General features: G+C 33.2%; 4 protein-coding genes and 1 long non-coding RNA gene across 5 annotated transcripts; 2 read left to right on the forward strand and 3 right to left on the reverse strand.

The window, feature by feature from the left end:
• Positions 1-90: 90 nt before the first annotated feature.
• Positions 91-2,396, reverse strand: LOC110658040 (uncharacterized). Its single transcript, XR_002495486.2, has 3 exons — positions 1,825-2,396; positions 1,657-1,747; positions 91-744 (listed from the first exon to the last, which is right to left on the reverse strand). It is a non-coding gene; the product is annotated as an uncharacterized LOC110658040 (long non-coding RNA).
• Positions 2,397-2,537: 141 nt separating this feature from the next.
• LOC131177699 (uncharacterized) lies at positions 2,538-3,077 on the forward strand. The gene is made up of 2 exons (XM_058142806.1): positions 2,538-2,586; positions 2,776-3,077. The coding sequence occupies exons 1-2, from the start codon at positions 2,538-2,540 to the stop codon at positions 3,075-3,077; spliced, it is 351 nt and encodes a 116-aa protein (XP_057998789.1).
• Positions 3,078-4,376: 1,299 nt separating this feature from the next.
• On the forward strand, positions 4,377-7,555 carry LOC110658036 (probable serine/threonine-protein kinase PBL7). The gene is made up of 6 exons (XM_058142736.1): positions 4,377-5,079; positions 5,387-5,635; positions 5,926-6,304; positions 6,748-6,880; positions 7,095-7,184; positions 7,283-7,555. Exons 1-6 carry the CDS (start codon positions 4,761-4,763, stop codon positions 7,433-7,435), a joined length of 1,323 nt encoding a protein of 440 aa, XP_057998719.1. The 5' UTR covers positions 4,377-4,760; the 3' UTR covers positions 7,436-7,555.
• A 178-nt stretch (positions 7,556-7,733) lies between these two features.
• Positions 7,734-10,560, reverse strand: LOC110658037 (DNA excision repair protein ERCC-1). Its single transcript, XM_021815499.2, has 9 exons — positions 10,260-10,560; positions 10,091-10,181; positions 9,900-10,003; positions 9,598-9,697; positions 9,339-9,415; positions 8,907-9,006; positions 8,710-8,781; positions 8,554-8,622; positions 7,734-8,387 (listed from the first exon to the last, which is right to left on the reverse strand). The coding sequence occupies exons 1-9, from the start codon at positions 10,493-10,495 to the stop codon at positions 8,058-8,060; spliced, it is 1,179 nt and encodes a 392-aa protein (XP_021671191.1). The 5' UTR covers positions 10,496-10,560; the 3' UTR covers positions 7,734-8,057.
• A 1,501-nt stretch (positions 10,561-12,061) lies between these two features.
• On the reverse strand, positions 12,062-13,724 carry LOC110658035 (E3 ubiquitin-protein ligase ATL31). Its single transcript, XM_021815497.2, has one exon. The coding sequence runs from the start codon at positions 13,688-13,690 to the stop codon at positions 12,221-12,223; it is 1,470 nt and encodes a 489-aa protein (XP_021671189.2). The 5' UTR covers positions 13,691-13,724; the 3' UTR covers positions 12,062-12,220.
• Between the last annotated feature and the right edge of the window lie 10,001 nt (positions 13,725-23,725).

Genomic DNA, 23,725 nt, shown 5'->3' on the forward strand with positions numbered 1-23,725 from the left:
TTTGATAGGTGATCCAAGCCCAAGTCAATGCCAGTTCCTGATGGCTGACAGAATTTTTGGCCCACTCCTTTCATGAAGTGAATTCTCCTTGGCTTATAGATTTCATGGTACAGTTGCACAAATCTACAGTTCAATTTTGAGAAGGGTAATAGTAAATAGTAATCAAAATCCCCCAACATATAAAGCTTGAGAAGTAGTCCAAGTCTCCCTGTATCCATATCAAATAAAGTTTGTGAACACAAAGGAAGCATGTCTATATTGGAGAACTCTCAAATCCAAATCCAACATTTTCAGGTAAAAATTATTTGAATCTGAACTACCTCAAGATCCTACAACTAAAGTGGGCATCCCAATGCATGAGATTAGGATCCTTTATCATATGTAGCCTTCTATCTCCTTGTTTTTCTGCAACGAGGTTGTCCACAGCTTGAACCCATGAAAGAAGCAACTCTACCGTTGCACCAAGGCCCACCAGCATCCACTCAGCCAGCGCCACCCTACAGTAACAACTAACAACCCAATCAACGTCTTCCTCCGTCACATAACAGCTAATGGACTTGCATCTTCATCTATCCTACCACTGCTACAGGTCCACCACAATCACCACAGAAATACCATCACAACAACATCAGTCCAAGCTCTATTACTACCACCAAATGGCCATCACTCAAAATCTCAACTTTACCACAGCACAGTCAACAGTAATGGAAGAGGAAACAGCACCATCAGTTTCTGCTATCATTACTATCAAACAATCACACCATTACTAATAGGATAACACATCCAAATCATAAATAAAAATTCTTGTTTGTAGGTTTATGCTCTCAGAATACTATTAAAAAACTACCAAGAACCTCAATTAAAAAACTATCACATTCTACAATTAACTATTCAGGCATAATGTTTCATTCTAACTAGAAAAAACTTATCTTTAATTGCCAAAATGCTTCATTATAAGTCTTTGATATGCAATACACTACCAAAAGATATCGATGGAGGGATGTTGAATTAAACTTGGAAGAAAACTATTTGCTTTTACTTATGTTCATTTGAACTCAAACTCTTTCTACTTCTCAATTATAAATCCCTTCAAAAAATGATTTTTTTTTTTTTGGGAGCAAGTTATGATCATGAATTCGTCACTCGCACTTGATTTGTACAAACAAATGATAATGGATAATACTACAAGGAAGAGGGAGTTAAATTAACTATTAAGAAAGGCATGACTGTTAAATTGGGAAGGGTGATATGGAAATGGTCAAAGAACTATGGACACTAAAGTAGGAATTTTGATTTAAACTAGACATTAGCCCACACATTGTTCAGTAAAGTTCCTCATTGTAAATATATTTGAATTCATGTTCATAATATTCAAATATAGATTTTTTAAATAAAAAATAAAAATTTTCATATTTTTATTATAAATCAAATAATAAAAAAGTGTACGAAAAAGCTATAACATGAATAAATAAATAATCATGAGACTATATTTTTATAATTTTTAAAATTAAACATATATAAAAGTTAAGAGTTTTTAATTTCATAATTATATAATTGTATGAAAGAAACTAACATAATATAGTCAATAGATGAAAAAGAGGGCTAAACAATTTAAATGGCTTTATTAAAAATTTTTGTTTTAGCCCAATAACTTACTGATTTGATTGATATTCTCCTATCTTTTGTATCTAGCATTGCTAGTTTTGGATGTTCCTTGTTAATTTCTTCAGCAAACACAAGTAACAACCTGCAATCAACAAGAGCATCAGAAGTGAAGGAAACCAAATGAGAATTCAAATTCTTATCATCAACCACAAGCCTTACAGTATCTTATACACATTGACATCATTCTAGATTTTCTTGGCATGACTATGATCAAGACAAGGAGGCGGCGGCAGCGCCTGTGAAGGAGGAGGCACTTGCAGTTGCACTGGCACTGGGCGGCCTGCAGTAGATAACGATGAGGGACCTTCCCACTAGTCAAAGCACTAAAAAAATCAGGACGAGGCATAAATAAATTGTGGAAACTGTAGGACGAGAAAGGAAATGTGGTGGGACGAGGCGGTGGCGGGACGTAAGGGGCATGGGCTGCAAAAGCATAACTAGGAGGCGGAGCCGGCGATGTTGGTACGGTGTTGGTTGAAGAATTAGAAGGGAAGGTTATTGGGTTGTTCTATGTAACGTGATCAGAATTGGTACCGGCGATGAAAGCATTTATTGTTGTAGCAGAAGAAAGAACTTGGTTATTTGGAGCAGTGGTTGAAGTAGAAAGGACAGAAGGGTTCTGGGTTTGATCGGGGTGGTCATGAAGGAGGTGGAGAAGAAGCAAAGTAACGCGTTTTCTTCAACAGTATTGCATTACTGCATTCTTTTTCTTGACCAGCCATGAAAAAGACTGAATTTTTTGGAATTTATATCAACTCAAAATGCTGTCGTATTGCTCATAGGAAAGGGTTTCCAATTTTTTTATTTTTCCGGACACGGCCCCCGAAACGTGTCATAGCGTTCTACCGTTTCCATCTCAAAACGTTTCTGAAATGGAGAAACGCCAGTTATTGGAGAGTTCCTGCTTCACAGGTCATGCAGGCAAGCTCTTACAGTATAGTTTGTGCTAGATATTTGGTGCATCTTATTCTTAAGGCATGTTATAGTATTACCACTACTACAATTTTCACACACACCATTCATTTATTATCTAATAATAAATAGGTTACTTAGGGAAATTTTGCAAGAAATGTATCTCATTAAGACAACAATTGTCTGAACATGCCATAGCTTTGGATACCGGGAAGGGATTAACCGGTTCTGATCATTGTGCAGTTTCAGGGAGTATATATGAGACTTTGCCGCTTCATAAACCTCTAATTGTAGTGATGAATGATAATTTGATGGAAAATCATCAAAGTGTACTTCCAGAAGAACTAGCAGGGAGAAAGCATTTCTATCGTACTAGTCCTAAAACGCTCCATCATAAAATAGCAGATATGGATTTCGAGTCTCTTATTCCGTATCCTGCAGGTGATGCAACACCTGTTGCCAAGCTTATACATAGGTTTCTAGGTTTCCCTGATGATTGATTAACTATATAACTGTCAATTAAGTGGAAAGCCAAGCATATGCACTGTTCACACTACTCTTTCTGCGTACTACCAAGTTGCCTTATATGATGAGACGTAAAGTAGTGCTGTAGCCTGTAACTGTAATGCCTGTTTAGCCATCCAGTGAAAGTTGGAATCGAACCACTACATTTTTCTGTAAACCTTTGTGTAAAAATAATTTATTATATGACATATTGTTGAAGCTGCATGATTTTAACAATGAATGGAAATGAGAAAAATTGGAAATCAGATCTGCAAGTCCATTTGATTTTAAAGGTAGAGAATTTTGGCTATTTGGCATATTGAATGTATCAAAATCCAAGCTTCTGCAGTTCAAAAATTCACTAGTATATTTTAGCAAAAAGTTTAATGATATGATTGATATCATCAATTGTAAAGCCCTTGATTGCTTAGGTAGGTGACCATCACATGATACAAGATGGTGATAATAGTGGCTTTTAACAGTGTCTTCTATCATTAATTTGCAGGTGGTCCTGCTTAAATTTATTTCTTCTCCTTATTGCAGAGTAGCTTCTTCTACCAAATAGTGAGAATGGCATGACCCTTGTGACTTGCAGATGGGCATTTGTACCTCCATATAGTAAAGGGTCCACAATTCCCTGGTGGGGGAGGGACAAATGAGAGATATCAGACAAAATCCCAGCCTAGGTAGATAGTGATATTCTACTCTTCTGGAGCAGGGGATAGGGGTCATGATAGTGATATTCTACTCTTCTAGAGCAGGGGACAGGGGTCATGTCTCTGCTATGTCATCCTCAATGGTTAATAGGGTAAGAAGGGAGAGGGAATTTTTGAAAGTAAAATGGAATAGATAAGGATTTTGAGAATGTTTCTGTTACATTGCAATTTTGACCGCCAATCTTACGATTAGGATCATGAAATTTGGTACCCTGCAGGTAAATGAAGGGTCAGGCCCACTAGGGTAATGCCAAGAAAAAGAAGCTGGTTTTAGAAACATGAAAAATCAGAAGATATCCTAAATTAACTAATTGACTTGAAATGTTGGAATTCGAGTCTGGAAAGCTCATGTGATATGTTTCAGTGATGTATGGAGATTCTGATTTCTCTTAATTCTATCAATATAAACAATCTGACAAACAACTTTATGATCAAATTAAACTTTCGCTGAAGCTAGTTGTTAATATTTTGTGGGAGTAGGATAAAAATTGGTAAAAAGCATGAAAATTTATGATCAAGCAATAGCTTATTATGAGAGTCTAGTAATAAATTTCAGCTGCTTTACCCAATGAATGAACTCATCTAATCTATTCCAACTATGATAAGAAGTCATTTTCCACAAGTCCACAAACCATAATGCCCCCATAGAATTCTTTAACACTAGAAAATAAAAGTGATTGGCGATGAGTGGAGATGTATGAAAAATTGTGGGCAATGGTTGCTTACTTTTCTGCAACAAAGACAGAGACCACTCTTTGGAAAATACAAAAGAAGGGACGAAAGAAGTGCACAAAACACCTTCATTATTCGAGAGAGAGACATGGAAATTTTTAGCCATGAAGGTAATATAACCTCCTAGGAAAGGTAAGGAAGCTCCACCCTCCTCCAACTGCACAAAATTGCATACCCATCTCTCTATCTCACTGTTGATTATTTTCTCCTTTGTTCCTGCTCTTTGTGATCATGGAAACTAGAACCATTGGTGTTGCTGCTGCGGCACCTGGAGGGCCACCCGGCAACCATTCCCTTAAACACCATCATTCTCATTCTCATCTTCTTAGCCAACACCATACCTTACTTTCCTCCACTTCCATTCGTATCATGATCATATCAGGCATCTCAATTGTTGTTCTTTTCCTCATCTTTCTAATTATAGTCATGCTTCGAAGACTCAAATCCGCTAAAAATAGAAGCAGATGCTTTAAAGACAATAATGGTTGTATAAACAACGCCAGTTGCAGGTTCATCGCTCACACCGCCATAGCATTCACTTCTAGCCCAGGTAATTAACCAATTACTACCCATTTTCACATTATTTATTTTTGTTATATCTACCAATTTATAAGAGATTAGGGTACTTGATTTTCAAAAAAATTGTAAAATTTTCATTCTTACCAAAAACTCTGGTTTATTTTGGACCAACTAATTTATTATGCATGTTTCGGATGAATTCTCTGGTTTTACTAAATCAAGAATGGAAAAGAACAGTGCTTTTAATAACCAAAAAACTCCCTTTACTATTTCAACTTCTTTCGTTGAATTTCTATTTGCAAAGTTCAAGCCAATTTTGATCTAGCAATATGCAGCAGATGTGAAGGGAGGTTGCCTATATGGAAGCAATTTGGGTCATAAATCTCCGAGAAAGTATGGAGGAGCCCAAGTTTTCACATACAAGGAGCTTGAAGTGGCCACAGACAGATTCAGTGAAGCAAATGTAATAGGAAATGGAGGTTTTGGAGTGGTGTACAGAGGTATCCTGGCAGATGGTACTGTGGCTGCCATTAAGATGCTGCGTAGGGAAGGAAAGCAAGGGGAACGTGCATTCAGGATAGAGGCAAGTGACTTCATTAATTATCTTTTGTTCCCATTAGCCCTTTCCTTTTGGTTTGTTCCTTTGTTTTATCATCTCTACCTTGTTCTCTAACTAAGTAACTATAGTCCATAATGCACATATTTACTTCCCTAGTCTAACGACTTAGAGGGTATGAAGTCAACAATTTTAGGTTGCAATTTGGAATTTTTTAATGGAGATAAACTCTCCATGGAGATAAACGTATTGAATGCTATTCAATCCTGCACATGGTTGTAGCTCAAAGTGTCATTTTCTTTCTCCTAATATTGCAGGTAGACCTTCTAAGCAGGTTGCATTCCCCATACTTGGTGGAACTACTTGGCTACTGTGCTGACCAGCACTATAGGCTCCTAATTTTTGAATTCATGTCTAATGGTACACTTCAAAAACATCTCCATCACAAGCAATATCAGCCACTGGATTGGGGGACCCGGTTACGGATAGCCCTTGATTGTGCTAGGGCCCTAGAGTTCCTCCATGAACATACAATCCCAGCAGTTATCCACCGTGATTTTAAGTGCAGCAACATTTTGCTTGATCAAAATTTCCGTGCCAAGGTTTCAGATTTTGAATTTGCCAAGATGGGTTCAGAAAAGATCAATGGTCAGACGTCATCAACACGTGTGCTGGGGACCACAGGTTATCTTGCTCCAGAGTGAGTGCTCCACCATTTGTCGTGGATTTCATTTTAATGAGCATATCAAAATGGCAATGCAATGTCAATTGTCACACAAGATTGCACATGGCATGATAAGGTGTCCATATCAATGAGTTTTGGCTCAATGATATTAAGTCATCTCTTTGACTATAAGGTCTTGAGTTCAAATCTCAGTCGGAGTTAAATGGTAATTTCCCCATTACTAGGCAGCACATTATTTTCTCAGGGAAGCAAAAATTCATGCTCAAAGACCTTTTCATAATTGACAGAGAGCCTGATATACATTCCTCAGTTTCAGTGTCTGTCTCTGAGCAATCATAGCTAGCTAATATCATTTTCTTTGTAGTTTGTATAAAATTTTAGTTTACAAGTTTCCTACACTATGCATGAACTGTAACAGCTTATCTTACGAGAACATCATTTTCTGGTCGTGAACTTAGGTCTGCCTCGACAGGTAAGCTGACGACAAAATCAGATGTATACAGCTATGGTGTTGTTCTTTTACAGCTCCTAACTGGCCGGATACCCGTGGACACCAAGCGGCCTCCTGGTGAACATGTCCTTGTCTCCTGGGTTAGTGAATTTAAAATCCATCACTTCCTCTCTCAGAAATGTTACCAACTAGTAACCAGAATATGATACTAAGAACGTAGCAACGTTATAAAGTTCAAGCCTTTAATGCCTGCTATTTAAATAGAAGTAGAAAATGTGTGTTAAATTCCCTGGAATTAGCCAACATTGAAGAGAAATTATAGTGAAATTTATCAGTCGTACACTATTATTGCAGGCTCTTCCAAGGTTAACTAATAGAGAAAAGGTAGTGGAAATGGTTGACCCATCTCTTCGAGGCCTCTACTCAAAGAAAGATTTAATTCAGGTTTCCTCATTTCTATATTATCAACAATTTTGCTATTGAAATTTTTTCAGCTAAAATCCCAAATAATTTTCTGAAAAACATGGGCTCATTGCATATAGGTAGCTGCCATTGCAGCCATGTGTGTGCAACCCGAAGCAGAATACCGGCCTTTAATGACAGACGTGGTGCAGTCACTAATCCCTCTGGTCAAGAACCTCTCTTCCACTGCTTCCTCTAGATTTCGGAATCACATAGTTAGTCCCAGCTGTTAGGGACAGTTCTGAAATTGTAGAATCGTACAACTCTCTTCTGCTTCGCTCTACGTTGTCAGGTTAATAATCAATTTGATAGAACTCTAATCTTTAGAATTGAAACAAAGGTTTTTAGACGAAGCTTCGTGAATAATGACAATACCAACCAGCATGCATTTTGTATTCACTTAAAACCTTTTGGTGTGAAGTTCCTTGCCGATCAAAGACACAGGGGCAACAACTTTTTCCACAAGGCCTCCGCATTTACACAACTGGAACTACACCACAATGCACACAAAAGCCCATGCACAAACAAAAATTATATAAGAACCTCTCCAATTATTTGTGTACCATTCAAAGAGCAATATTAAGTGAATACCTTAATACTGCTTAATACAATTGTTTATGATAATGATGAATAGAGAATCACTGTATTTCCAATCAACATATGTAAAAATAAATTTACATTTTGGCCTAAAAAATCCATTTTAGCCTTCTGATGTACTAATACAAAGTTGTGGAAGAAGAAATCTAGTATACCACTAGTACCACAACTGCCCCTGACATGACGAGAACAGAATATCAGAGACATTTCTGTCTCACAATTCACAACTGAGAATAGATCAACGCTGGAAAAAGAGGATCAACTCGCAGTCATGTCACCAGAGTCCCCCTTGCTAGCTCCTGATTCCACAGTAACACTTGTTTCTCCTGCTTTCTCTTCGAATGATTTATCATTCTTTTTACCAAATTTATCAGCATATTTTGCAAATGCAGTAGACAGGGCTGATTTGACTGTTAGTTCAGGCTCTTTCTTCCTACGTTTGCTTACGTCTTCACCTTCCTTCTCCACATCCGTAACTTCATTCACTGAGGAAGGTTCATTGTCTTTTGGCGATGTTTCTGGAACAACAGGATGGCTGGAAACAACACGCTTGAATGGTTCATGAAAAGTGTCATACAAGCGTTTTACCTGAGCCACCAAACAAATGGATGCACAAATACTAAGAATTAAAACGATTGAAATATTTATTTCTTCAGGCAGAGATACTGCCAAATGCCAGTCTTACAGAAAATATTGGAGGACATCACATGCTAAGGACATCAAAGCAAACATAATATAGGAAATAATCAAATACCTTGCGCTCTCCTATGCCAGGGCAACGAGCTAGATCTTCCATGGATGCATCCATGATATTGGAAAGAGACTGAAAGAAAATGACAATCAGATACAGGACAAACATGGAAAAATAGAACCAATTACATGCTATCTGGGGACTAAAAAGCGGACATACCCCGAAGGTAGACCCAAGCGTGACTACGTCAGTCTTGTTAACATGTCGAACAGTTGTGAGAGCATGGGTTAACTATACCAAAAGAAACATAGTCTCAGCTTAATTAGTTCAAAAATACGATTTAAGCAGGTTATTCAAGACTCCAGGTTGGACAACATAACATAGAATTATATGGGAGACCTCAATCTAGTTTATACCCGTGATAAATAGTCTGTATCCATTTGGCCCTGAATAAGATCTGCAGGCTTGTTTTCATACATTTTGATAGTCTCCAAATAGCGGCCACATTCCTCCAAGCTATAACCAAACACCACCAAATAAATTCAAAAAGTATAATCCTTTTAAGGTGGGTGACTGCAAGAAACAAGTTCCTTATTATTAATATAACAGAATCATTTGCTGCATTGGTCCAAGCCTCTAAATGGAGTTGATCAAATCAACTTCCAAAACACAAAAAATGTACATTAGTGGATATTGAACAGCAAATCAAAAAAATTTGACCCCACTACATTGGGAACTAAGACAAAGAATGAATTGCAATAAATGAAGTATTCTCAGGCTCCTATCAAACTATATCCTGTGTTTAACATATATGCCTCCCTTGCACAATGGGGAAAAATGCAGTTTACCTCCAGGCACATAGCAGTGTACAATCATGAAGTAGAGCTGTTTTAGTGACTTCAAGTAAAGGCTTAACCACATCCTCCTGAAACCAATGACAACAATGATCAAAGTGTTTTTTTAATTTCACCAAGGACAGCAAACTGCACATGTGAATGAGTGGATCCCAATTTTGTTTGTGATGTTAAATCGTGAAGATATATATATATATATATATATATATATATATATGACAGAGAAAGATCATCAGTTAGAAGCATAGTTTACCACATCGACATGACACAGAACAATGCGAAGCTTGTAGTTCTTTTGCAGTTCCCTTATTCGATAATACAGATAGTCAGGATGCAGTAAATGATACCGAAGACTGCATCAAACGGACAACTTATCAAAATTAGCAAAGTTTAGGCATAATTCAGAAAGGCACAAACCAAATGCTATAGGCTGTGATCATAAACTCCAAGACGCAGGTGTTCATAGTCTATATCATTTAAATCAACATTTTAAAATATAATTTCATGTGAAACATAACAAATGAGAAGCAAATAGTGGAAGCCCATAGCTTAAACCTTAGATAGAGGGCACAAGAATTCTGGCCAAGCAAGTAGTCACAAACCACATCTGCAAAAGCCCATCTTACATTTCTGATATGTTTAAGCAACGGATTTCCCTTCTGCAAAAGGGAACAAACTTGCTGAAGGGAAAACCCAAAAAAAATAGAGAATTTAACATATAAAGAAGGAAAAAAAAAAAGCCTTACCTGCCTGTGGCTAACAAGAATTGCATTGCGACTCTGGCCATTCTGCAGAGAAGAAGAAGCAACAGCAGGCGATGGAGACGGAGAAGGCACACTGTATTTCATAATTTAGCCAAAACCACATATAAACAAGCCAAAAAGAACAATTACCCAAGAAAGCAAAAGAGAGTACCTTGCATCATCCGAGACGGGCACAGATTGAGAGGTAGAGGAGGAAGGAGGAGGTGGAGGAGGAGTGTAGAATTCAGAGTTCTTGATAAAAGAGAATGCTTGAGAGAAAGTCTGTGATGGCTTAAATAAAGATTGCGACTTTGGCTGTGAGCTCTGCATTACTTCTTGGTAGGATGGTATTTGAATCACCACCTTCTTAGGGTTAGTTGTTCTGTTCTGCTCTTCTCCCTCCTCCATGTCCTTTGCCCTAATTCCTTTCACCGTTTCAAAATTCAGTTGAATGGGAGACGGAGATTTCAGAAAAATAACTTTCTTGGACGGCCTAAACTTCTTGCAAGTCTTAGACCCAAAAATCCGGCCCATTAGCCCATCATCCTTTGGTCTTAATGGCTAAAATATTAGCCTTTTATTTTATTTAATAAATAAATATTTAATGGTCTCTTTTGTGAACTAATGAAATTAAGATATTTCATAGTTGCACTACCAGTTTGTAGTTTTTTTGAATTTAAAAATTTTAAAAAGGTCATAATATGAATTCTTATTTTTTTATATGTTATAAGACAGACATTTAATCATTTTTATTTTAATAATTTAATAATTATTAAAATAAAAATTTAAACATTATATTTTTTTAATATAAAATTCATAAAGTAAACTTAGTCATTTCTGTTAATAAACCCGTTTAGAGGTTGATTCTGTGGAAGGATCAAGTTGATAATTAATTAATTAATGATTTAATAGTAAATTATTAAAAAAATTAATTATAAATATATAAATTAATTAAATATAACACCTATTAATATAAATAAATATAAATAATTAAATTTTAATTATTTAAAGTAAAACTTTAACATTCATTAAATTATATTTACATAAATTTAATAATATTTTTAAATTTTGTATTTTTAAATTTTATATAGAAATATTTAAATAATATAATACATAAAAAATTTCTATAAATATATAATTATCCTTTTAATATTTATAAAATATTAAGTATATGTAAAAAATAATTATATTGAAATAAAAAACACATTACGAGCAAGTTAGTTCAGTTAATTTTGATTTTAAAAACTTTTTAAAAGATTTTGAGTTTAATTCTCCACAATAATACTAAAAAAATTTATAAAAAAAAAAATTACATCGACTAATCGAATCGGCTAAGTCAACCGAATTACATACATTCCCCATTGTACCAATTTGTAGCTTCTAAAGATTATGAGAATAGGATTCTACAGCAAATTGCATACTATGTAGCCAGGGTATACACAACAAAAGAATTATATGTATGTAAAAATTATACAAATAAAATGTATTTTTTGGCATATAAAATGTAAAAATAGATTTTTGCAAATTAAAAAATAAATAAAATTAATAATAAACAACTTGTAAATGAATTAAGTTATTTGTAAGTGATTCATACTCAATTTTAATAGACTACATATTAAACTGTGAGAATAACAATATTCAATTGGATTAATTTTAAGCAACATTTACATGAAATATAAAAATACTACATTTGTGACTAGAATGAAATATTTAAATTTTATATAATTTTAAATAATACTCTATAATATTTAATATTTTACAAATTTAAAATTATTTAAAAATTAAAATAAAAAATCAGATGAATATTCAATCAAATTGAGAAATGAACTATTATTTAAATTGTCATAATTTTAACATCGATTCAATATGTGCTAACCCATATGAATGTGTCGCTTTACTTATGAAAAAAAAAAATACAATTGCCCAAATTAATAGGCATCAAATTATGATAATATAATTTTGGTGGCAGTCAGATTTACAAAAAATAGAATTTATTTTCTCAAATTCACTTCACCTCTTCTGTTACCCCTTTAGTATAATACATTAATTATGACAAAAATCAATAAACAAATTTAAAAAGGGAAGCATGCATATAAACATTTTTCACATATCAAACAAAAAAAAATTTGGCCTTTAAACCGGGGGCCTATTTGGTTCAGCCACATTATCTGATCCACCCGGTCGAGCCGAAGTCCCTTCTCCGTCATTGGCTGCCACTTTTGGCGACCTTACTGACGATGAAACTCTCGTCAAAAACGACGACGCTCTTGCTAAAAATGGTGGACCAGCACTAAAAACCCATCGGTCCGATTTAGCTCCCTGGTCCAACCGCTCAAGCCGTTTATGCTTCCCTCTACTACTTCCTCCGTCGCCTCCGGGTTTATAGCCGCTCCTTGAACTCCTTTCTCTTGAAAATACGACCATGCTCATTGTCCGGTTCAATTCCCGGTTCATTATCTGCTTCCTAACCTCAACCGGCAATCTCAGAGTGAACCGGTCTGTGTTTTCGCCCGGTTGGATCAGAGAATGCCCAGTGGAGTGTGAACGCGGAAACCTACGTGGCCTATCAGATCTTGATCCACGTGTACGGTTTCTGTTCAAAGTTTGGTTCACGCTCACAACCTCCGGCTCCGGCGCTGCCACGTGCGCATTTCCCTCGTTATCATTATGGTCGCAGACTTCTGATTCTAATTCCACTGCGACATCGTTTTGAGCTTCGAGGTCTGATTCCGGAGGTAAATCGGTGTGTTGCGGCGGCGAGTCATTGGGTTCTGGTGTCAAATTAGATCGACAAACGGGACACGTCGTGTGAGAAGCTAGCCAAACGTCTATACAGTCAGGGTGAAACACATGATCACATTTAGGTATTAAACGCAGCGTTTCATCGTCTTCAAATTCACACAAGCAAACCGCGCATTCCAGCGCCGCTTTCCCTATCTTGAGACCCTTCACTTCGGAGTATACCAAAGTCGGAAATGTCTGGATCACAGCAGGATCAAGCCCACGCGACGCGGCAGCGCGTCGGGAGCGACCACCGTTGGCTAGAGCCCGCACGCTTCCTCCGCTGCTGTTGCCGGAGCAGTGGCGTATGTAAATAGAAAAAAACCCCATTAAGAAGAGCGCAGCAATTAAGACGACGATGATTATAGCCATGGAAGGAGTAACACGTGCATAACCATACTGGTCCCGCGTGTCATCAGGTGTTTGAGCGACGGCAAACGGAATTGCAAGGAGGAAGATAATGGAGAGGGAAAAAATCCCATGTTTATGAGTGGAAAAAGTCATATCTGGAGTTGCTGAATCCCAGCTAAAGCGATCTTGAACTAAAGAGTGAATTTGAAAAATATCCTTATTCTTGCTTTTCAAGTGGCAGCGTGCAGCGGAGAGGGCATGATATGGAGAAGAAGAAATGAGTGAAAGAGGGAGAGAAGGGTAAGGGTCTATAAATGAGAGAGAGAGGAGAACAAGAAAGAAAAATCGGGCAGTGTCGTGGGCATCAAAACATAGACTTTGAAGGATGTGGGATCCACTAGAAGGACTTTCTTCGGTATTTCGTGTCGCCAAGTGAAGGCTTACGGTCAAATATGGTGAGCCACGTGGCATGGTATCTCTTGATTGGGAACGTTCCAAGGAGCAAGGCCAAGTAACGAAATTAAATATACTAATGAGAAAATTACAATTTAGCTTATATATTCTAATGAAATTAGTTATTTAATTTTATATTTTAAAAAATATTTTATTTAATTTTTATTAAATATTTTTATTTTTTTAGTAATTTTTTTTATTATTTATACTATTTATATTATCATTTATTTTTTATTTTTAATAAAATTAATTAGTTAATTTTATATTTTAAAATTTTTTATTATTTAATTTTTTATTTTAATAAAATTAATTAATTAATCTATATATTTTAAAAAATATATTATTAAATAAAAATATAAATTTTATTATATGGATGTTAGATTTGAATTTATTCTTTTTTTTTAATTTTCAATTACTTTAATATTATTTTTATATTTTTTCTATTGAAAAATAAATTTTTTTAATTACTTAAAAATTTAAAGAAATTGATTAATTTTTTTGTGTAGATAATTTATATCATTTTTATCAACAGATAAAAATAAAGAGAGAAGAGAGGGAGAATAATGCGGGTGTAAAGAAAAATAAATATAAATAAAAAGAAATAAGAAAATATAAGAGAGAAATAAGAAAGAAGAGTATTAAGGTAGTTTAAGTATAAAAAATAGTTATAAAACTAAATAGTTAATAGAATCAAAATTTAGAGATTAACTAAATTTTTTTTTTAAATATAAGACTAACTAATTAATTTCAATAAAATAGAATGATTAAATAATAGTTTAATTAGCATTACTAATGGAAATATTGATTGATAGACTAAATAGTTTAATAAAAATAAAATACAATAATTAAAAATATATTTTTCAAAATGTAAAGATCAAATAATTAATTTCGTTAAAATATAAAAATTAATGAATATTTTAGTACCTATTTTTAAAAATAAGGGAGACATACAGAGTTGATCAAACTATAGGGGAATTAAACTCACGAGCCATACTATAAAGTTGTGGGAGAGAGTTGTGGAGTATCGACTACGTCATGATACTTCTATCTTTCTCAATCAATTTGGTTTCATGCCCGGTCGTTCAACTATGGAAGCGATCTTTCTTATTAAAAGCTTGATGGAGAAATATACAGATGGGAAGAAAGATCTACACATGGTTTTTATTGATTTGGAGAAGGCTTATGATAGTGTTCAAAGAAATGTTTTATGGAATATGTTAGAACAAAATAGGGTATCTATTACATACAAGTGTTGAAAGATATATATGAAGGAACAACTACTATTGTGCGCACAGTGGGAGGGGACACAAGAGATTTTCCGATCTCAATTGGATTACACCAATAATCAGCCATAAGCCTTTACCTTTTTACATTAGTTTTAGATGAATTGACGAAACATACACAAGAGAGTATTCCTTGGTGCATGATGTTTGCGGATGATATTGTTTTGATATATGAGACACGAGAAATAGTCAATAGAAAGCTAGAGCTTTGGAGAAGTACTCTATAGTTAAAGGGTTTTAAGTTAAGTAGAACGAAGACAGAATACATGCATTGCAAGTTCATTGAAGGAAAAACTGGTGATAGGAAATGAGTTAGTTTGAATGGAGTAGTACTGTCCCAAAGTAATCACTTTAAATATCTAGGCTCAGTCCTTCAAGTAGATGGGGGATATGAGGAGGATGTTAGTTATAGGATTAAAGCCAGATGGTTGAAGTGGAGACGTGCCACGGGAGTTTTATGTGATCGTAAGATTCTCAATAAGTTGAAAGGAAAATTTTATCGTACAGCCATACGACCAGCTATATTATATGGTAGTGAGTGTTGGGCACTGAAAGAGTCATATGCCTGTAAGATAAGAGTTGCAGAGATGAGAATGTTAAGATGAATGAGTGGTAATACTAGACTAGATAAAGTCCGTAATGAGAGTATTAGAGAAAGTATAGGAGTGGTGTCAATTGAAGATAAGTTAAGAGAAAGGAGATTGAGGTGGTTTGGTCATGTGAAGCGTAGACATACGGAGGCTCCAGTTAAACAAGTACAACATATTAGGTTAGAGGGTAGAAAGAAAAAAATGGGTAGACCTAAATTAACTTGGATGAGAGTAGTACAACATGACCTAGAAGCATTACACATTTATGAGAATTTAACTCAAAATCGTTTAGAGTGGAGAAAGCAAATTCATAGCGCTGACCCCAAATTTTTTGGGATAAAGGCTTAGTTGAGTTGAGTTAAATTTAAAATATAAAAATTTAATATTAATTTATTCTATAGTAAATATTTAAATTAGAATTGATGTATGAAAAAACTAGAAAACTATTGTGTAAAAATATATAATTATCTTTTATTATATATCAATTATTTTTTAATTTAATATATATATATATATCGAGTGAACCGTATGAACTCAAACTTTTTGTAACTGTATTCAAATAAAAAAATTAGTGTTTAAATTTAATTACTTTCTTATACTAACCAATAATTGCAGTAGTTATTTAAGGCTCCATAAGCAGAGTAGGTAAGTTGTTAGTTTTTGAATAAATAAGTAACGGTAGCTATCAATTTTAAAGGCTTCAACTTTTACTAACTATAAATAAAGGGCTGGATTCGAGGAAGGAAGCCATCTAAGATTTTTCCTTTCATTGAATTTGAATTAATTTTATAAAAAAAATTCACAATTATTTCAATGATTAATTACTTTAATTACTAACTCTATATATGTCAATGCCATGAAATAATGAAGGTCCAATTATTAGAGTTGTATAAAGCAAAGTATTTAAATAAATAAATAAATTATTAATTACCTCATGTTATGGTTGGTTTCTATTGGAAGTATTAGATTTTTATTGAATAAAATAACAAATATTTTAATATTATGAAAATGACAATAGGAGATTATATATGGAGAAAAAGTTTGGATAAAATTTGATTATTTACATAATAATATAATTGATCTTGTAGTCACTTAATCCATTTATGATTTGATAGGATAATGTCTATGGGCAGCATTTTAATTCCAAGATTATATCAATTAAGGCTGCAAGCATATGATATGCAATTTTAATCAAGCTCCCTCTGTCAATTCTGGTGGGTAAAGAATTAAATAAATCGGTATAATATATTAAATATTATCACATGGGGTTCAACAAATTATACTTTAATGGTCCAAAATATTTGATACAATTTCTTTTGGATTTAGTTCTCTTGGCATTTTAAGACTTATTTCACTTATTTGATAAAATTAATAAGCCATTCATATCAGAATTTTAATTATAAGCTCAAATCATATGTAAAGCTTATTTAGTATAAAATTTATTTAATTTGGGGGGTAATTCGGTATAAAATTTTTAAATTTTTTAAAAAATATTAAATTTTTATTTGTTTGATTAGTCATATGTCTTAACTGCTTGAAAAATTAAAACTCTTAACTATATAATTAGTACCATTTAGAAAGTTACCTCTTTAGATTCATAAATAACACCCAACTAAAAGAGTTAGATAGACTTCTTGAGGAACAAGATGCCAAAAGAGGATTCATTAGGAAATGGTCAAGAAGTGGGGGAAGCTGCCACCATCACATCACATTCACAAGTTCTACCCATCATGCCAAATTGCCAATATAAGTAGGCTGCAGGCTTTATGTTTAAATTTTATTATTATTAATTTAATTTAATTTATATATATTTTTGTCTACATTTCATGAATTGGATTGGGCACTATTTAAAAATTTTAATTAATTTAAAAATAAATGGAATTAATTTTTTTTTTCATTCTTTATATATAATTAATGTTGTTTGGTTTGCAATTAATCTCCACCTATTTTATGGTAAGACAAAAACATAAGTAGTTTGTTGCATATTAATATAGCATCAAGAATTGTCCATATGAAGCTTTTGAAATACATTAATTATATAAAAAAGTATCAACCCCAATTGAGTTCTCACATGGAAAAGCAAATGGACAATCTTTAAATGTGCATTTTTTAAAGTTTTAATTGCCATTTTGGACATCCTATTCTCTTGCAATTTGCTCATTTTAATTTTACCCTTAACATCAAAGAGCCAAAATAGCAATATAAATTCAAAACCAATGAAGGGTATCTTTGAAATTGCAATAGGAGCCAAAATGACTTTATATATAGCTTTGGCTATTCCAAGCTTATCCATGAAAATTTGAGAGCATATTAATGGAAGCCACCTCTGGTATACCTTCTAGAGTTACAAAGTCAAAAGATTTGAACAATTCAAAGTAATTTAATTGTTAATTGCATCATGCATGATAACATTCCAACTTTTCAATGGTATTTCAAGTTGTCTAGAAGAATTTGACTATTGAGAAACTTAACTCATTTTCATTTTTCCAAAATTTGGCCACTCCTTGACTTTGAGTTCATAGTCACCACAAAAAGCACAATCACAGTGCAAGACTCTTTGATATTCATTATACTAGAAGATTCATTTAAAGAAATTTTCAAATATTAATTTTGCTGAATATAATTTTAAGTATCTTTTAATTAACATATTTAAAAGTTCTTATGATTTTCCAATTGATTAAGAAATATATTAAAAATCTTTTAGTTTCCACAGCAAGTTATTCTTGATGAATCATCTCAAATGCAAAGCTAGGCAAACTCTAGCTGGCTTAGTGTTAAATACAAGAATAGAATTAGAATCCACAGCAAATTAAAGTATTCAAATAGAAAGTTCTATTTCATAGGCTTCATTTCAAAGTCAATCACTTATCACTTGGTGTGAAAAGGACTCTGTCTAGCAAAAAAGAATCCAACTTTGCAAAACTCTTTTCACACTCAGCCTTTGGCCACCAACCAACAAAATTTTTAGGGCAAATTCTTTATAAAGATTTCAATTTTCCAAGATTTTCAGCTTAAGTTTTCATGCAACACTTGAAGGGCCAATAGCCCACAATCATCATGTCCATTCACTTCAAAAACAAGGCTTTTTTGAGGTTCTTGTCCAATCTCAGTAATGGGCTTCAAAACAATAAAAAGAAATTAAGAAACCATCTTGTTAAATTATTTAGAAACTTGCCATCAAGATTCAAATTTTACTAATGATTTTTTCAAAAAAAAAAAAAAAAATTTACTAATGAAAAGTAAAAAAAAGTTGTAAAGGAGATATACCCATCTCTTTAGTAAATTGATCATGGAGTCACATCCAATGATGTTTGCAAAATTGCCATAAGTTTTCTGATCTGACAGCCAACTCCACTAATGGTGGGTACCCATTTTACAACTCAACTTGGGTCCAAAATTAGGACCTTGGGATGTGAGTTTGTAGTCTTGTACACAAAAAATCCTTAAATCTTTCACTGTTTTTGACGCCAAGTTACCCTCCAAATTCAATAATGAAATGGGTTACCCATTTTGAAACCCAAGTCGGGGTCCCATGTGCGTACCTTGGTACCTCTATATGGCTATAGCAGAAAAAAGTGAAACCTTGACCCAACTCCCACAGACCAAATGTTGCAATTGTCCAGCCAAAAGGGGCTTAGTGAGTTACCAAAAGATTGGTTGAAAATATGGGCCCATGGACCACATGGTGGATGGCCCATATTATTTTTCATTTTCCCCTTTTTGGAAGCAAGGAATTCACAGCCTACTCCTCTTTCATGGGTCTATGGAAAATCTCACTCAGATGGGGGTCACCCTCACCTCTCAAAATCCTACATTTCAATCATCTAATCACTCATTTTAAATGTTTTGCCAAAAACAGTCTCTTTATTTTGATTAAATTATCATAAATTTAATTTTTAATCACTTATAGTTGATCGCACAATGGATTTTTACCATGTCCTGGATGTTCTGGTCCTTCACTTCAGAGAACTGAAAATTTATTACAAATAATTCAGATGTTAAATTAAAATTTATTGTTGGGATCATTGATTAGTTAAGTAGATAATTCAAGCTTAGAACAAGCAATTGAATTCCATAAAGTATCATATAGGAGATTTAAAATGGCCTTGAATGCTAATTATGATTCAATTGTTTTGATTACTTTAATTATATATATTTGTTGATAAGCAAAATTTTATTCATAACTACAAATTCAGGAAAAATTTAGCATGATATTATAATTAAACTCAGTTGATAGACTGTCATTTTACTTCCAATCAAGACCAACAGCATGCTAAGTGATAGGTTAATTATATGGGTTGTGTGTCTCAAAACCTATATATGTATAGACTTTTTTTTTTTTTTTTTAATAAAAGCATATATAATCAGACTTATCCAAGTAATCCCACATGATATGAGCCTCCAAAAGTGGGAAAGGCATCATATATTAGCAGTTTGATTGGAGGTTGTGTTGTTCATCTAATAAAAACTCCTCCAACAAATATGCATGTAGCCTCTCTCTACAAGATGATAATAGCTACCCATTGCTCAACTAAATCAATAAATTTTTCTTCTTATTTTTATTATTAATTTTAATTAAAATTTAAATTTTAAACTTTAAAATTTTGAGAAAGTATTGTTAATTTAAAATTTATTAATCATTCTTTTATTTATGAAATTAAGAGTGGAAAAATGAATAATGCATCCCTTCCTTTTGCAATGTCAACTTCAAAATTGGGGCCCATATAAAGAATTTAACAGCCTGGATATCAAAACAATGCTCTCTCTAGCTCCCACTCCCTCTCTAGGCCTAATGTGATATTTGGAAGTTTGTTTAGGTTCAAAGCAACATCATTACTAATCCTAATCCTAATCATGATGAATGATTAGTAATTTTTTGAAATTTATCCTTTTTAACTTTTTTACCCTAACAAGCACTACTTACCTTTTTTATGATTCCAAATGGATATTATTAATATTCACAATTCATAATTTTCGAGTGTTCAATTTATGAAGTCGATAATCTGAAGAATGTTTCATTTTACACGTTCAGTTCTCAAAAGAAATCTGTCAATCATAAAACAGAGATAAAAAAATACCCTGATGAATATATACATATTCGTAAAACTACATATTTCATGTTCTATCATTACACAAGTCCATTAATTTTGTTGTGATTGTAGCAATTAAAATATTCAATTTCTATCAATATTTATCATCATATAATTAAGGGCATGCATCAAATTTATCTAAAATGGATCTCATAATTGTGACCCAACATATGCAAGATAATTATTATAGTGAGATGTTTTGGAAGATTATAACACACTATTGTTTGAGGAACATAGGACCAAAGAGAGGTGTCAGCCATCAAGAAAAGAGGAAACAAATTAAAGTTGAGATCAGTACTTAATATGTATGTATGTGAAGTTGTGTACATGCTCAAAATTGGCTTGGTCGATCCATACAAATGCTACTCACTGCTCATCAACATACCTCACATTTCTAGCTGCGTTCTTGCTGCCTATACATTTCCTTTGCCAGTATGATGCACAAGCACAGAGTCGAGACTTCAAATCATACCAAAAAATAGGACAAAATGAAATTCTTTTTCCTTAAAAATAAGGGTTTAAAAAAAAAAAAGAAAATTAATTAGGAGAAGACCTATCATCTAAGCTATGGTGTGTTGTGTATGCCGACATCGTCCATCAAAGGGAAACCAGGTTGTTTGGAATAAGTGGTTTTTGGAAGCGCCGTTGTTTGCAACTAAGAAATCAGAATTTCTCTGGATTTACATTCCCTGTGAGAGAGGGAATTGAAGAGTGACAGTCCATGAAGCTCCATCATGGAGTGGCCACGTGCACGGCTATCATGCCAACAAATTTTTGTGCTCCTCCAAACACATCATGACAAATTCCACGCTTTATGTCTTGTCTGTCTACTACTGGTTTTATCAGTTACTTGGACGGCTGCACCTGGACCCACTCCACAGTCTATTTTTACCCTTTTTTTTTTTACTTAATAAATTTTTTTTATAAAAAATTATAAAATGCATTCCTTATATTAAAAAATAATATTATATTATTTATATGTGCTTTGAAAATATTTTATAATTTTTTTGTTCACTCATATTTGAGAATTTATTATTTAAAAAAATTAATTATCTGCATAATTTAATTATTAATTAACTCATTAATTTTTTTTATTAAATGAAAATATTATTACATTTTCTTTTCATAATTATTGTTGTTAATAACTTTTTCTCGATCTATTATTGTCCCACTACATCCGACTTCTTGTTGGAATGCAACAAAATAATAGTGAAATTTGTTGATGTCAATAGAATTTCATTCACCTTATTTAACAAGTTAATTAAATAGTTAACCCATTAACAAATTTAAGAGAATAGGCAACTTTATTCCCATCCAATTATAAATTAATCGTACGTAATTAGTACGTAATTATTAAAGAAAGTATATAAAATAAATTTTCTAGGCGAAAATCATCATTTGAGAGTAATTAATTGATGCTTCCTAGTAATGCATGGCAATCAAGTGGCTTGCAAAAATTATTTAGTTTAATAATAAATTATTAAGTGCCATGTAATAATGATATGGGGTTGTTAATTTGGATTCTACTGTATATATGGAGCAAAATTTGAACCATAGATGGAAAACTAATTAATTTAAGCTAACCCATGCATTGATATCTCATTGATATCTTTAATTTTTAATTTTCACGATAATCTATAATTATATAAGGAGCAGTTTAATTAGTTTTTCTCCATTTTTAAAATATAGAAAGTGAAGAAATATCAAATTTAAGTATTTTATCTATTTATTATAAGATTATTTAGCTTTATAATAAGAAATTAAAATGATTACTTTTCACTAATTATTACTCAGTTTATTGTGTCTCCATTAAATTTAAAAATAATAATAATATATAATTCTATAATTAATCACCAATGGTGGAAGGTAAAACCATATGTCAAAAGAACTTTATCCTCCCAATTCCTTTTTGTCCTTTTACAATTTTGAGGGAGAATCATATAAGCCTACCAAACAACAGTACCATTTGGTGGTCACATTTCCTTAGTGTAAGGTACCATAGAGAGAGAACTTTTGGACATATGGGCATGCAATCCAAAGAAAATTATTAAGCCTTAGAAAAGAGGGTATCTCAGCACCTCTGGATATACCCATTAAACCTTGAGAAGAATTTGATTGGATGTAGATATAAAAACTTTTTCCTCTTAGAATCACAGTAATAATAATAATAATGATGATGAATAGCAAAGGTGTGTGTATATATATGTGTGTGTGTGTGTGAACAATATAGCTATCTAGGGTTGGTGGGGCAATAAAGATAGATTTGATTGAGCATTTAGACGACAATGATTTTGCCTGTTTGTTGGAATAAAATCTTGAAGAAAAAAGAAAAAGAAAATGTTTTGCTTTTTGCAGTTGATTTTCTTTTTGAAATTTTTGTTGGGCTAGCTTCTACTGATATACATAGAGAGAGACGTATCAAAGTCTGGTTCAATTAATGGAGCAGCCATCTTTCTTGAAATGCTGTATTGTTTGCTTGCTTTTGGTCCAAAACAACCTACTCAAAACCCATGAAAATTTTTTACACTCAAGAATGAATAAGAGATATTGATCATTATCATCAGACCCCACCACAGCTAAATAGATGCTTTCACATTATGGGGTTCTCTCATTCTCTCCAAAATCTTCCAAACCCTTTTGTTGTTTTTGTTTTTCAGTTTCACATGATCAAGATATGTCAAGAAGATGATCATCAAGAAAACCTGATGAACATGCATATATAGTGGATCATATAATGATTATTTTCGTTGGTACAACACTACAAGCCACAAAGTTTTCTTGTGAAACTAAAGGAACATTTATGTGGGATATGATCATATGTCTCGATCTCCTACACACACACACACACACACATATATATATATCATTGTCTTAATGATATCACTGTGGAAAGTGTTGAGATCAGGTGATGCATGCAGTGACCTCTTTATTCATGTTTTGTGTATGTTCATATCCTTATCTTGGAACAGTGCTTTAAAATGGCATTTTCATAGTTTTGGAAATTCAGCTTGTAATGTGTGCAAATCGAATAAAAAAACGACATGCCAGAGAATAAAAGAGCATTTCTATAGAGAAAAAGAAAGAAAAGAA

This window comes from Hevea brasiliensis, unplaced genomic scaffold (assembly GCF_030052815.1).
Source record: "Hevea brasiliensis isolate MT/VB/25A 57/8 unplaced genomic scaffold, ASM3005281v1 Scaf7, whole genome shotgun sequence".
Lineage (NCBI taxonomy): Eukaryota > Viridiplantae > Streptophyta > Magnoliopsida > Malpighiales > Euphorbiaceae > Hevea > Hevea brasiliensis.